This window comes from Plectropomus leopardus, chromosome 12 (assembly GCF_008729295.1).
Source record: "Plectropomus leopardus isolate mb chromosome 12, YSFRI_Pleo_2.0, whole genome shotgun sequence".
Lineage (NCBI taxonomy): Eukaryota > Metazoa > Chordata > Actinopteri > Perciformes > Serranidae > Plectropomus > Plectropomus leopardus.
Genome location: NC_056474.1, coordinates 9,854,799 through 9,870,694, shown reverse-complemented (window position 1 = coordinate 9,870,694; position 15,896 = coordinate 9,854,799). Strand labels below are relative to the sequence as shown.

Genomic DNA, 15,896 nt, shown 5'->3' with positions numbered 1-15,896 from the left:
TGGCATAATACATTGTAATCTTTTTTACTATAGTTACTTAACTACAGGTTGCAAAAAATCAAAAACAGTAATGATCATGATAAACACAATTAAGATTACAGGTGCAATTTATGGAACAAGGACTTCGCAAATAAAACCTAACCATGACCATCTAATTATAAACCAGTCCAGTGACATTACATTCATGCACGTCCTAAAAGCAGAATGCGGTCTTGATCAACAGATTATCACACAGACATGAGACGAAAGCATTATAAAACCTGCCCTTGCTGATATTATGGTTACACAAATAGATTTTTGCTCAAAAAGTTATTAAATGAGGAATATAACCATCATGATTAACAGATACACAATAAAGTAAAATATTGACAAAGCACTGACATTTTTGCCTTTTCTACTTTTGTTTTTAGTACTTGCCTGTCTATATCCATGTCATGAGATGTAGCAACTAATGTCAACTAGTCTCCAGCACTCAAAACTTTAGCATTTTAAGCTGTTTGTCTTTGACTCATAAAATGTTTATTATTTTGCAAGATGCAGGTGCCTCTGGCTTATACTATGTATATGGAAGATTACTTGATTAATTTTATGTTACACCCAAAACATATATGACTAAGTAAAGGTGGTCTTGCACCATGCACTCACAATCACGTGCTAGAGATCTTTCAAAGAGCGAAACAAATTCTCATACAATGGTTTCTTTGATATCTTATGAAAATCCACACACAGTGGATATCAAATGGAGTAGCACTCAGCAGTTTCATCTCATTAATCCATAAATATGAGTAATTTTCAAATGAATGCTTTCAGAGATGATCACAATCAGGAAATACTTAATCAGTAAAATAAAAGGGATTGACTGGTTTAATATCTGAGTCTGTATCTGAACTGGACGTCTCTCTGTGGCTGCACGATCCAAAGCCCCATCGCCTGAAGTCAACGTCAGGTATCTTCTCATCGGGATTCTTCAGCTCAAAGTCAAAATAAACCAGCATGAGGAAAACAAACTGCTTCAGCTCATTGGTGGCAAAGAAACGCCCAGGACACATGGAGACCCCAGCCCCCCAGGGCATGCTGTAATACTTCACCCTCTTCCCTGCTTTGCAAAAGTCAGTTTTCTTGCTCCCGTCTGGATTGAGAAAACGGTCATATTTGAATGAATGTGGGTCAGGGTGGATCTCTGGGTCAATGTGAACGGCAATGTATGGAAACATTGCCATTTCTGTCACCCTTGCGAATGAAGTACTCACGCCCATCAGCCATCTTCAGGGTTATATCCTGAAGCACTGCCCTGGTGAGGAGGGTGCAGCAGTGAGGCGGAGGGTCTCTTCTACAGCACTGTCCAGGATTGGGGTTTTCATCAGCATTTCACGGGTCAGGTTAATTAAAGGGCTATCACGTTTGACTTCTTGTCCAAATTCCTTCAGAACCTTATCCACCTCTTCCTTCACTGCTCTCATGGCTTCTGGGTGTTTCATGAGGAAGAGGAGCAGCCAGAATGAAGAGGCTCCTGTGTTGCCCTGTGAGGCCCAAAGAAGCACAAACATGTACCTGCTTATCATAAACTCCTCCATGCCCCTCTCCGCTTTGGCTTGCTGGATGTCCCACACCCAGCGACTGATGTTGTCCTTGGTCCTCATTTTCTGCACTGACAGACTGTTCCAGAAGTATCTCAGCAGCCTCTCTGATTCCAGCCTTTCCCTTGGCGGCAGGACCCCATACGCCAGGTTGGGAAAGAGCTGATCATATTTACGAAACTCATGAAATAAGGCTTCTGATTCAGCTCTGTCGTTCCCTTTGGCTTTCTCCTCACTTCCCGCTGACTTGTGTGGCTCATTTCCATACAGAGATAAATAGCCGGCCCTAAAAACAGTATTGTAGCTGTACATAAACAGTCCGTCCTCCGTCCAGGTTCTTTGGTCTGCAGCTGAGCCGATGTTGTGCAACATCAGGTTCTGCAAATTACTCATCATGGCTTGTGTCATTAATTCCAGGCCATCCCCCTTCAGATGCTTGTTGCTGGACATCTGGAGAATCTCATGGTCATCCACTATAGATGAGTAACCAAACACTCTTCGTACCAATTGCTGAGCAAACTTGTTGAAGTTCAGTTTTTCTCGACTCTCCTTAACAAATGCCCCAAACGACAGCGGATCCTGAAGAAACGTTATATAAAACCCTCCCAGCTGTACCGTAAACACATCGCCGTGCTTTTGCTTCATCCTCTCTAGAAACTTAGCCGTGTCCCTGCGAAACTCTAAGACATGACCCAGCCAGGGTATGAGCCCCTTATCCAAAGGGGGTTCTCCAGGTTGCCGCTGTCTAAACACCCCCAAGAAGATAAAGCCCTCCAAGCACAGCGGCAAGAAAGCCCAGAAGGATCGGCAGCAGCAGTTCCATGACCGAATCCTCTGACAGTCAAACAGAGATTGGGAGTAAATACCCACATCCTGATCAATGGACCTTTGCTCCGCCTTTTGCTTGGGGAAATGATTGAATTAATTAATATTTAACTTTTTTGTCTGGTCATTGACCTGACCCATCCATCATGGGATTATTCAGACATACTTACCAATAACACACCAAACATATTATCCAGAAAGCCAAAAATCATTGACAGCCGCAGTTCAATGACTGATGCCTGTGTGAGCAGCATGTGCATGGCATGGAATACCTTGTATTTTTATTTCTTTGGTGCCCATTTTAGAGCAGCCACACTGCCTGCATGTGCAGTGCTGCTCACAAGCAGCTCAGTTGCTGCTCAGTTGCCGCTTAGCTGCGGAGCATGTAGAGATTCAAAGTCGCAACTTTTTTTTTTTCCACGTGACAAGTGTGGTCTGCACGGAACATAGGCTGAGACATCATACCACCTTTCACAATAGTTTCAATACATAAATCTACCACAGACATGTAAAAAATCTATTTATTTTTAACTAAACATTTTCTGTGTGTGTTAATAAATAAAAACTCTCTGCCAGAAGACTTTTCATTGTAATTTGCATGGCTCCATAAATTACTGAAAAACAGCTTTTCACTCCGAGGATAAGGTAAAACAACTCATATTTGTGGATTAATGAGATGATGCCAGATGATTGATACTAGATTACTAATTAAGAAATAAACCACATTAATAAGTAGGCATTAGACCAAGAGTAGGATCTCCTTCACATCTAGAGAGATCAATTGAATTGCTTCATGCTTTTCCAAGATTCCTCTTTAACTCTCAACTGCTGAAAATTGTATTTAAGCTGTGGTTAATAACTTTTATTAAAAAGAAAACTTTGTTTATTTTTTCCTGAAACTGTCACAGTATCCTCAGAGCATCAAATGAGACAGATAATCAGTGAAAAAGATCATACTCCTCTGCATAGTCTACTGCCTTGTAGAATTTCTAACAGCTTTTCTGCATGTGAAGGGCAAAAAAATAAATAAAATAAATAAAACAATCACAGCCAAGGGGTCTCTAGCGCAGCTGTGAATCATATTAATTACTGCTCATGAACTGCAGTCACACTTTCAAACTAGGCAGCACTGATCAAATATGAATCAAAATTCTGTTACTGCATTTCTCGCCTCAGTGTTTTCAGAAACATATTTGAGTGGTCTGTTTAGCTGTAAAATGGGAAATTTTGTGACCTGCCCACCATGCTGAATAAAGTTAAATGGTACCAAGCACCGCCCATCAGCCGGACCTTTCTGATTGTACAGCTGAACAGTATGCTCATATATGTTTCTTAAAACATTTGAGTCGAGAAATAGGCAGTGCAGCGACAGAATCTTAACTCATATTGATCAACGCTGCCTGTTTGACAGAGCAATACTGGAGGTAGTGCCTAAAATCTGCAATGGAGCCAGTGGCAGCAGAAAGAAGTTTCGTAACAAGAAAAATTTTCTTTTGTTACAAAAGAAAATATGACAACTGGGTAGATGTGCTAATTTTAGCCCCTTTGTCATCGCAATGACAAGCTGCGACAAAATACCATCCGTCCCTGTCCAAGCTGTGCTCAAATATTGTTTTTCAATTTAGTCTGCACCGAGGTTGAGCGAACGACTGAATGAGTAAGAGGTATAAAAAATAAGTAACCCCAGTAAGATTTTTAGCAGCTTCCCTGTATATTTTTGTTTTCTAATGTGACACACAAGATAAAAAAGGCGTACTCATCAGAGCTGTGTACACTGCTCTGGTCAACCAGCTTGTTCTCACTCCAAACTCGTCAAATGTCAGTGCTTACAGGATACGAGCATGGAGGCAAATGCTGAGAAAAGAAGTCGTGCTGAAATAAAGCCTGTTCACCTGCCAGTTTGTGTGTGCTCCATTCATCTAAGCTCTCCAGTACTTTTCACACATATTATCATAAAAAATGTTAAATTTTGTAAAAGGATTCCAACACCTAGTCCCACATAAAACTGCATAGTCGTCTGAATGAAGTGATAAAGAGTATCAGTAACTGTTCGTTTTTGAAAGCTGGCAATAAACTTTAAATGACTAAAATGGACTGTAAAACATGAAAAACAAAGTTCAGAGACTACATCACTAGGTTTATTTAGTCAAGGAAAATGTACTTTGTATTTACTTCAGTGTCTCTAAGGTCTTGACATAATAAATTGTGATCTTTTTTATATAGTTACTTTACTGCAGGTTGCAAAAAATCAAAAACATTTAGGCATTATTGTATGGTCATGATAAAAGGCCATAATTACGATTACAGGTGCAATTTATGGAACAAGGACTTCGCAAATAAAACCTAACCTTGACCATCTAGTCAAACCAGTCCAGTCACATTACATTCATGCACGTCCTAAAAAGTAGAATGACCATCTAGTCAAACCAGTCCAGTCACATTACATTCATGCAGTCCTAAGCAGTAGCACGTCCTAAAAGTAGAATGTGTTCTTGATCAACATCGTGTGTCGTGTTGAAATAAAGCTTGTTCACTTGCCAGTTTGTGTGTGCTCCATTCATCTAAGCTCTCCAGTACTTTTCACACAAATTATCATAAAAAATGTTAAATTTTGTAAAAGGATTTCAGCACCTAGTCCCACATAAAACTGCATAGTCGTCTGAGTGAAGTGATAGAGTATCAGTAACAGTTCGTTTTTGAAAGCTGGCAATAAACTTTAAATTACTAAAATGAACTGTCAAACATGAATTGTTGAGCAATTGCACTGAAAAAACAAAGTTCAGAGACCACATCACTAAGTTTATTTAGTCAAGGAAAATGTACTTTGTTTCTAGTTCAGTCTCTTTAAGGTCCTGGCATAATACATTGTAATCTTTTTTACTATAGTTACTTAACTACAGGTTGCAAAAAATCAAAAACAGTAAGGCATTATTGTATGATCATGATAAAAGGCCACAATTACGATTACAGGTGCAATTTATGGAACAAGGACTTCGCAAATAAAACCTAACCTTGATCATCTAATTATAAACCAGTCCAGTGACATTACATTCATGCATGTTGTTACGTTCCCTTCAAAGTAAAGGGACAATAACACAACAACCAAGAAAGACGAACCAGAGAAGAAGTGGAAATTAAAGTAATTTATTGGTGACCAAACAAAAGTTTCTCAAAATGTGAGAGAAGATGGGACCACGTGGTTGTGCCAAAGAAAATACCTGAACAGAACAAAACTGGCCCTAACTAAACCATTATCTCTGAAAACAAAGTAGAAACAAAAACCTAACTCCCTTCTAAAGAACAGCTTTCACAGACAAAAAACAGGGGTAGCAACAACCACTTAACCTAGTGTGTCTAAACAGAGATTTCCTAAGTGTGTGAAAAATGTAAAGTCTCTCCAAGCACAGCTGCAAGAAGGCTCAGAAGGGTTGGCAGCAGCAGTTCCATGACTGAATCCTCCGACAGTAAAACACAGAGATTGGAGATAATTCCCAAATCCTGCATAATATACAGGCGCTTGCTCCTCCCTTTGCGTGAGTTTTAACATTCCAGGAAATGATTCAAAAAACAAACCCCAGGTGACATGCAGTTGCATTTGGCAAACAAAAGGGCCTTCTTTTCTGCACTTTCCTTAGAATTGGCAAAAGCAGGTCAAAATTGATTGACAAAATGCATTTGTATTGTCAGAGGTCATGTGATTCCCAAACTATGGTCTGTGTTGTTCAAAGACCACCTCAAAGGACATGTAGGACCACCTGCAGCAGTGCATATCTTATTGGGAATAAAATATAGCACGATAGCACGTCAACCAAAGACGAACCAGAGTAGAAGTGCAAATTAAAGTCATTTATTGGTGACCAAACAAAGGTTTCTCAAAATGTGAGTTAGGATGGGAACAGGTAGTTCTGCCAACGAAAATACCTGAATAGAACAAAACTTGATCTTGGGAAACAAACCAGAAACAAAAACCTGTTGTTTTGCATGAAGGCTGACACACCAATGAGGTTGTGGACTTTCACACGGGCTATAAATAACTTTTAATAACCAGTGAAGCTGAGTCAAGGGACAGAACTGGCACAGAGGCTGATGGAGGCAAATGCTGAGAAAATAAGTCATGTTGAAATAAAGCCTGTTCACCTGCCAGTATGTGTGTGCTCCATTCATCTAAGCTCTCCAGTACCTTTCACACATACCAAAATAAAAAAATGTTAAATTTTGTAAAAGGATTTCAAAACCTAGTCCCACGTAAAACTGCATAGTCGTCTGAGTGAAGTGATAAAGAGTATCAGTAACTGTTTGTTTTTGAAAGCTGCCAAACATGAATTGTTGAGCAACTGCACTGAAAAACAAAGTTCAGAGACCACAACACGAGGTTTATTTAGTCAAAAGAAAAGTTACAATTAGTATTCACTTCCAGGACATATGATGCAGTAGTTATGGATGTGATGAAAATATGACAACTGGGTAGATGCTCTAATTTTAGCCCCTTTGTCACTGCATTGCAATGACAAGCCACAACAAAATAACAAACAAAAAAAACCCCAAAAAACAATCACAGCCAAGGGGTCTCTAGCGCAGCTGTGAATCATATTAATTACTGCTCATGAACTGCGGTCACACTTTCAAACTAGGCAGCACTGATCAAATATGAATCAAAATTCTGTTACTGCATTTCTCGCCTCAGTGTTTTCAGAAACATATTTGAGTGGTCTGTTTAGCTGTAAAATGGGAAATTTTGTGACCTGCCCACCATGCTGAATAAAGTTAAATGGTACCAAGCACCGCCCATCAGCCGGACCTTTCTGATTGTACAGCTGAACAGTATGCTCATATATGTTTCTTAAAACATTTGAGTTGAGAAATAGGCAGTGCAGCGACAGAATCTTAACTCATATTGATCAACGCTGCCTGGTTTGACAGAGCAATATTGGAGGTAGTGCCTAAAATCTGCAATGGAGCCAGTGGCAGCAGAAAGAAGTTTTGTAAAAAAAAATTAAATAAAAATAATAATAATGTGGTGCGGGAATATGACACTTTCTTTTCTCCTGTATTGTATCATAAATAGTGAAATAATTTCACAAATCATTGAAAAGACATTCAACTATATAATTAAGGTCGCCAACAGAGTTTAGTTTTCTAACATATATTTGGATTAATTGATATCAGGTGGATCACACCACACCTAAATGACCACAACCCAGGCAATTGTTTGTAATGTTGATTAAATGTGATAGCTGCTGGATGAACCTCACATGGGAAGGTTCAAGACATGGTACAACTGGTTTATCTAGTCAAGGACAGCATACTTGCTTTTAATCACATCGCACATCGTCCTTAGACCTTGGCTTAATAACATGTAATCATATGGTTAAATAAAGGCTTTATTAAAAGGAACTTTTAAAACAGACACATTATTTCATACTCACATTTATAAGCTGTACTTATGGGGTTGTATGGTACTAAGTGTAAAATATCATGACAAAATCTGACCTTGACCCTATAGTAAAACCTCGATCAAGAGATTACAAATGAATGCGTAACTGTAAAACAGAAGCTTCTGAAGGTTAACAGCTGCCATGTCTGATACAGCTGATATACAAACGAATTTATATTTTCCTCCATCATGACAACCATGTCACCGAAGTACATTTAAAGTATGAACAAAATAACTGCATCTCTGCTTTTTACTACTTTTCTCCACAAGCTGACATTTTATGTGCTTAGCTTTGTGAAAATTCACAAGTGAATATACAAAAATATTATTTAATTAATCTATTTATAGATTAAATATTTGGATTGAAAAAGTAATATGAAATTAAGTGCTTTTTAGAGCAATTACAGTACTAAAGTCACCACTTTATCTTTTTTATACTGATCGTTTGAAAAGTATAACTAGAAGCCAATTAATATCTTGACAAACTATATTTGAATTGTCAGAGGCCATGTGATTCCCAAAGTATGGTCTGTGTTGTTCAAAGACCAGATCAAAGGACATGTAGCTCCACCTGCAGGAGTGCATATCTTATTGGGAATAAAAAAAAAGAAAAGTACAACCATACAGCCTGTATGTGACTTGTAAGCTTACTTAAATTAATATATATTTAATTACTGTAAATCATACTGGAAAACAGCTGTACACGGAAGCAATATTCTGTTAAAACTACAGTGTTTATTTATACAAAAATGCCTTATTGTTATTGTACGCAACAATATTAACACACATAGCTTTGAAGCCACATGCAAAATGTGCACATCACATCACTGATATAAAAATAAAAATAATATTAATCTCATTTTTCATGCATAATAGTCAAATGAATGCTTTCACAGATGATCAGCATCTGAAGGCAGTTTAGGATTGACTGGTTTAATATCTGAGTCTGTATCTGAACTGGACGTCTCTCTGTGGCTGCATCGATCCAAAGCCCCATCGCCTGAAGTCAACGTCAGGTATCTTCTCATCGGGATTCTTCAGCTCAAAGTCAAAATAAACCAGCATGAGGAAAACAAACTGCTTCAGCTCACTGGTGGCAAAGAAACGCCCAGGACACATGGAGACCCCAGCCCCCCAGGGCATGCTGTAATACTTCACCCTCTTCCCTGCTTTGTAAAAGTCAGTTTTCTTGCTCCCGTCTGGATTGAGAAAACGGTCATATTTGAATGAATGTGGGTCAGGGTGGATCTCTGGGTCAATGTGAACGGCAATGTATGGAAACATTGCCATTCTGTCACCCTTGCGAATGAAGTACTCACGCCCATCAGCCATCTTCAGGGTTATATCCTGAAGCACTGCCCTGGTGAGGAGGGGTGCAGCAGTGAGGCGGAGGGTCTCTCTTCTACAGCACTGTCCAGGATTGGGGTTTTCATCAGCATTTCACGGGTCAGGTTAATTAAAGGGCTATCACGTTTGACTTCTTGTCCAAATTCCTTCAGAACCTTATCCACCTCTTCCTTCACTGCTCTCATGGCTTCTGGGTGTTTCATGAGGAAGAGGAGCAGCCAGAATGAAGAGGCTCCTGTGTTGCCCTGTGAGGCCCAAAGAAGCACAAACATGTACCTGCTTATCATAAACTCCTCCATGCCCCTCTCCGCTTTGGCTTGCTGGATGTCCCACACCCAGCGACTGATGTTGTCCTTGGTCCTCATTTTCTGCACTGACAGACTGTTCCAGAAGTATCTCAGCAGCCTCTCTGATTCCAGCCTTTCCCTTGGCAGCAGGACCCCATACGCCAGGTTGGAAAGAGCTGGTCATATTTACGAAACTCATGAAATAAGGCTTCTGATTCAGCTCTGTCGTTCCCTTTGGCTTTTCCTCACTTCCCGCTGACTTGTGTGGCTCATTTCCATACAGAGATAAATAGCCGGCCCTAAAAACAATATTGTAGCTGTACATAAACAGTCCGTCCTCCATCCAGGTTCTTTGGTCTGCAGCTGTGCCGATGTTGTGCAACATCAGGTTCTGCAAATTACTCATCATGGCTTGTGTCATTAATTCCAGGCCATCCCCCTTCAGATGCTTGTTGCTGGACATCTGGAGAATCTCATGGTCATCCACTATAGATGAGTAACCAAACACTCTTCGTACCAATTGCTGAGCAAACTTGTTGAAGTTCAGTTTTTCTCGACTCTCCTTAACAAATGCCCCAAACGACAGCGGATCCTGAAGAAACGTTATATAAAACCCTCCCAGCTGTACCGTAAACACATCGCCGTGCTTTTTCTTCATCCTCTCTAGAAACTTGGCCGTGTCCCTGCGAAACTCTAAGACATGACCCAGCCAGGGTATGAGCCCCTTATCCAAAGGGGGTTCTCCAGGTTGCCGCTGTCTAAACACCCCAAGAAGATAAAGCCCTCCAAGCACAGCGGCAAGAAAGCCCAGAAGGATTGGCAGCAGCAGTTCCATGACTGAATCCTCTGACAGTCAAACAGAGGTTAGAGCTTATCCCCACATCCTACATGCTATGTGGGCGCTTGCTCCTCCCTTTGCTTGAGTTTTAGCATTCCAGGAAATGACAGCCAAATACTTTTCCAGTAAGGCAGGACACAGTAAAATGGTGTAAAACCCCCACTGTGTAACATCAAAAGACCGAGCAGATGGTTTTCTTAACGACACATCATTAAATCATAAGTATATTTTCAGCTATGTCTGCAAACAGTCCTCATTATAACTTTTTTTTTTTTTTACATAATTTGTAGCAGTAGCTGTAGACACAGTAAATAAAAGTGAAGCTGTGATACACCAGACAGAGTGAATAAGCAATATTGTAAATTACTCACACAAATTACTCACACACACTCACACAAATAAAGCTGAGTGAAATGGAATTTGTGCCCGGAGGTGACACCATGTGACACTTTCTGATTAAGAAAACAAGCCCCATGTGACATGCAGTTTGACAAAAAAAGGTCCTTCTTTTCTGCACTTTTCTTAGAATTGGCAAAAGCAGGTCAAAATCATGTTCAGTTGTTTATACTTAAAAAAACAATATTCTAATGTTGGCAGTTATAAGTTAAAATAATTTCCACACCTAAAGGAAAAAAAAGTTCTATACATAATTTGTCATAAGCACCTACTGCATGTAACAATCAGAGTAAGTTCAGTCAGTAATGTTGAGAACACTGCCAACAATCTGAAAGAGGGCCAATAGCAGCAGAGAGAAAACTTTAGTAAAAAGAAATCTCATAATCTCATCTAAATATGAGGCTTTCTTTTCTTGTGTATTGTTTCTTAAATGGTGAAATAATGTCACAAATTATTAGAAAGTCATCCAACCATATTTAAGGTTAAAAATAGAGTTCTTTATTTCTCTAAAATGTATTTGATATCAAATGGGCCATATCTATTTTTTTGGGAGTATAACTCACTAACTGTGGAGTTGATTAAATGTGGCAACTGTTTATTTTTTATAGCTGAATTATCCTTACACAGGAAGGTTCAAAGCCTGATATGTCTGTTTTTTAGGGCTGCACCTAATGATTTTTTTTATTGATTAATCTATTGATTATTTTTCACTTAATCGATTAATCTATCGATTATTTTTTTAATTGCTCTAACTATTATTTTTTTATTACTTGATTAATATAACAATACATTTACCGAAAATAACTTTTTAAAACGCTGCAGGGCATTATTCCCCAACAAAAAATAGCCCAGTCTTAACTGGTAATCTGCGTTTTACAGTCTGATATAAAGTCTCTCCAAATAAAATGAATGCAAGAGCTTGTTCCACTCAAGTAAAAGGAATGTAGTGCAATCTACATTTAGCAATCCAACAGCAAAATAAATAAAACAATATAAAATTCAAGTCAGTTCACAAATAGTAACTCTTTGTTACAGTAACAAACCTCAAAAAAAGCAGCCAAAACGTCTTACAGTAAAATCAGTGCAATTTTAATAAGACTATAACTTTTCTCTAACAGAAATAATTACAACTAGTCCATTCTTTCTGCATCAACATAGTCCAGCTTTAACTGGGCCTTAAGGCATTTCGCTGCCTGCTGATATGAGGGCTGTATTTTCAGCTGACAACCCCATGCTGGAAATGTTTCAAAATAAAATGCATTGTATCAGCAACTGACAGCATTCTGTCCACAGAGACGCAGTCAGATAGCTTTTGTTTTGAAAGGAAAGCAAAGAAGACGACGTAAAACAAACATCTTTGTATTTCCTCATCTCTGTGACAGAGAGCAACTTTAAACTGCAGTATAAAGTGGTATAGAGTCAACAAACGTGAGCGTCACGCATGAAAAAACAGCGTGCAGCACCATAGATGTGCTGCAGCTGACACGCAGCTCAGACACGCCTGACAAGCGCTGCTCGGGCGAGCGGTGTGCCGGTGCGATGAAACGGTGTGATATGTCGACGCACGTTACGTGACTCAACGTATTTACGTAATCGATTACGTTGATTACGTCGACGTGTCGCCCCGGCCCTACTTTATTGTTATCCACATAATATCTCATACTCACATTTTTTAGCAGTAGTTACAGGGTTTCAAGGTGCAAATTATTCCATAGCCCTTTCCCACTGGACAAAGAAACCTACCCGTTAACACCTGTCTTTTGTATTCATTGGGAAAAGTTACAATTGGTATTCACTTCCAGGACATATGATGCAGTGGTTATGGATGTGATGAAAATATGACAACTGGGTAGATGTGCTAATTTTAGCCCCTTTGTCACTGCATTGCAATGACAAGCCACAACAAAATACCGTCCGTCCCTGTCCGAGCAGCGCTCAAATATTCAAATGTTTTTAAATTTAGTCTGCACCGAGGTTGAGCGAGAGACTGAATGAGTAAGAGATATAAAAAATAAGTAACCACAGTAAGATTTTCAGTAGCCTCCCTGTATATTTTTGTTTTCTAATGTGACACACAAGATAAAAAAGGCGTACTCATCACAGCTGTGTACACTGCTCTGGTCTACCAGCTCGTTCTCACTCCAAACTCGTCAAATGCGTCTGCTTTGTCAGTGCTTACAGCATACGAGCACGACACCAAAAGCCATCCTCTGCATCCAACAGGAACGTGGCTGGACGGTGTCAGATGACAGCATGCTAGGACAGAACCAGTGGTGCTGTTATTAAGCATTTGCGGACAGCCGGACGGCACCGGGTGCATCCATAAGGAGCACACTGTATTGGCGTTACTTGAGAACGTGGCTGGATGGAATCTGGCGCGTGCGCATGAAACGCAGAGGAGCAGCGTCTGGTAATAACGCTGGCGGTAACAATGAATGCGCTCATAGGACGGATGAGTGGGGAGGTGGATAGGTCCCACAAACAACTGACTTTCATGTGGTAGTCCAGAGATTAGTGTTTTTTTTTTCTACACCTTCTTCATATGCTTTTTTTGCCTTAAACCTAACCATCCATGACTTTGTTGCCTAATCCTGACTGGCATGGAACCGCATGGTAACAAAATCCTGGAGCTTAAACAGCTGACACAGAAGGATATCTAAAACGTCATAAGTAGTCAGAAGGTCACTGACAGAGTGGCACCATGTGAAGAGTTGGGATGAGAGGTGTTGTCTACTGGCAATGGGAGACAGTTCACTATTTCAACAGGTTTTTGTCCCCTTTTAAAAAAACCCTGCGTTTTGTTGGGGAAAAGTTACATAATAAAAACCTTGACCTTCTAGTGAAACTTGATTATAAATGAATGCACAATTGTGAAACAGAAGCTACCAAAGATAACAACTGCCCTGTCTGATAAAGTAGTTACACAAAGGGATTTGCATTTTCCACCATGATGATGACCATGTTACAGAAATACAGGTTAAGTATTAACGAGATAACTGCATCTTTGAGAGCTGTGCAGAATTTTACAACTGAGAGTAAATAAATAATATTAAATATTTGGATTTAATAATATGAAATAAAGCACTTTTAGAGCAATATTTACAGCACTGAATTCAATACTTGGTCTTTTTTTATACTGATCCTCTGAAGAGTAGAAAAAGAAAAAAAATTATATCTTAACTTAATCTTTTGAAATGTCAAGGGTCATGTGATTTCAAAAATATGGTCTGTGTTTCTCCTGGACTATGTAAATGAACATGTAGCACCACCTGCTGGAATGCATGTCTTATTGGAAAAATAATAAGCAGCAGAGCCAAGATGTTCACTGTACAACCATATATGCGAAGCATACAACCTATTTTTGAACCTTGTTTATGCAAGATATATTAAATCAGTGACTGTCAGGTGTAACAAGGCCAAAATGTGGCCTCCAACAGACTAGGTAAGGCTTTTTGTTTTTAGCTAAGCCAGTTTCTGAGAAACTTGCAGCCCCTATCTGCTGTTTAAGAGAAGTGACTAATGATAAACAGTAATGGGTTTTCCAGCAACTGTGAACCACTGCAACCACGAGACACCCTCGAGCACACACTCAGAAATGTGCACACAAAATACCATTCTGATTGTTCAGTGGTGTCTGAGATTAACTGGGGACAGACAGAAACACACACACACACACACACACACACACACACACACACACACACACACACAACCAAATGCTTGGATGAAAGTCTATGAATGAAAAGCTTGACTAAAGTTTGAATTTGATTGAACAACATATGCTTATCTGAAACTATGACAAACTTTTTATTCAGTTTATATGTTTTAAGCTTTGTAACTTCATTGGTGGTAGTTGTAGGTTGCTTGATGACAGGAGACCTCTTTTTTCATATAATGAAACATCATGCCACACTGGTTTCTAATAACGGTCAGACCTTGTGAACATAAACTGCAGCACGCATATACATTAATATGAAAATATGAATATGTGTTACTTAACTAATTGTACTGTAAAGATTGAGTGGTTAGTTTTGATATCCCCTTTAATTTTTCTGTCTACTTCAATATCTTTACTGTAAGTTTGTCAACTGAACAGTTACTGTCTCACCTCACTACTGATTAACAAAGTCACCACAGGGTGGAGATGTTGTTTAGATTTACAACATCACTGCAAGGCTCTGAGCTTTCTGACTGAGACAGTTTCCTTTGGAAAAGTTGTTAAATTGCAGGGTCATTTTCTTGTCTGTGCACAAGGCAAAGTAAAAAGCTGCAAATGCTAAGTTAGAATTCAAATATAAGCTGATGTTCAACATTACTTTTCCAGCTCAGAAAAGACATATGAAATGTATGGGTTGGATCTGTAGAAGACAGCTCAAGTGAAAGGTATGACACTACATAACACTAAAAAAACAAAATTAATATAAGTGTAAAATTTATATCAAATTATGTTCTTAGGAGTATTTCTGGAAGATAATTTGTTTGAAGGACTCCTCCCTTCATCTCTGCTTTAGTCTGGTTCACATCATGGCCTGGTGCATGATCAGTGGCAACTGATAGTGCTTCATAATTGCATAAAGAAAATGCCATGTCATTAGTGCTTCAAAGCTGGTGGACACAGAACCTTTCTCAAAAACATGGCAGGTTTCTGTTAAGATACCAAAAATTTAATCTACTGCTTTAGCTTTACAAAATCTTAACATTAGTTGTCAGATGACCACATAGGTTTTCATAGTCACCTCAGGCTTACAACAATTTGCAGGTACAACTAAAAATCATGCATAATGTATTATGACAGTAATTAAACTAGCAAGTATTTCTAAGTTTAAACAAATCTTTAGATAGACAGATATTTATTAGTTAGTCCTTTCGAAATGCATTGCCTGTGACACAGCAATTATCAGATAAGTAAATAGACAATTATAATAACACCAATAACAACACCCAATGAAAAAACATCAACACATTAAGTACTGTAGTATGTCACTAAGGTGGTTTATGTGACTATTTCTATACAGAAATTTTATCATATACTGTTATTAAGTGTGTGTAGACAATTATGTTACCATAAACTGACTGGTGCTAAAATTATTTCTGTCAATGGATATGACCTTGATTGTAAATTATTATTATTTTTATTATTATTATTATTATTATTATTATTACAGTTACATGCTATTATTACAATAAAAATA

The 15,896-nt window shown here is 38.8% G+C and overlaps 1 protein-coding gene and 1 pseudogene across 1 annotated transcript; both read right to left on the bottom strand.

Annotated features, from left to right (window-relative positions):
- Positions 1–2,400, bottom strand: LOC121951520 (annotated as a pseudogene).
- Positions 2,401–8,347: 5,947 nt separating this feature from the next.
- On the bottom strand, positions 8,348–10,327 carry LOC121952022 (7-alpha-hydroxycholest-4-en-3-one 12-alpha-hydroxylase-like). The gene is given in 4 exon segments (XM_042498533.1): positions 8,348–9,234; positions 9,237–9,637; positions 9,640–9,711; positions 9,714–10,327. Coding segments are annotated over 4 exon segments (1,530 nt in total). The 5' UTR covers positions 10,306–10,327; the 3' UTR covers positions 8,348–8,769.
- Between the last annotated feature and the right edge of the window lie 5,569 nt (positions 10,328–15,896).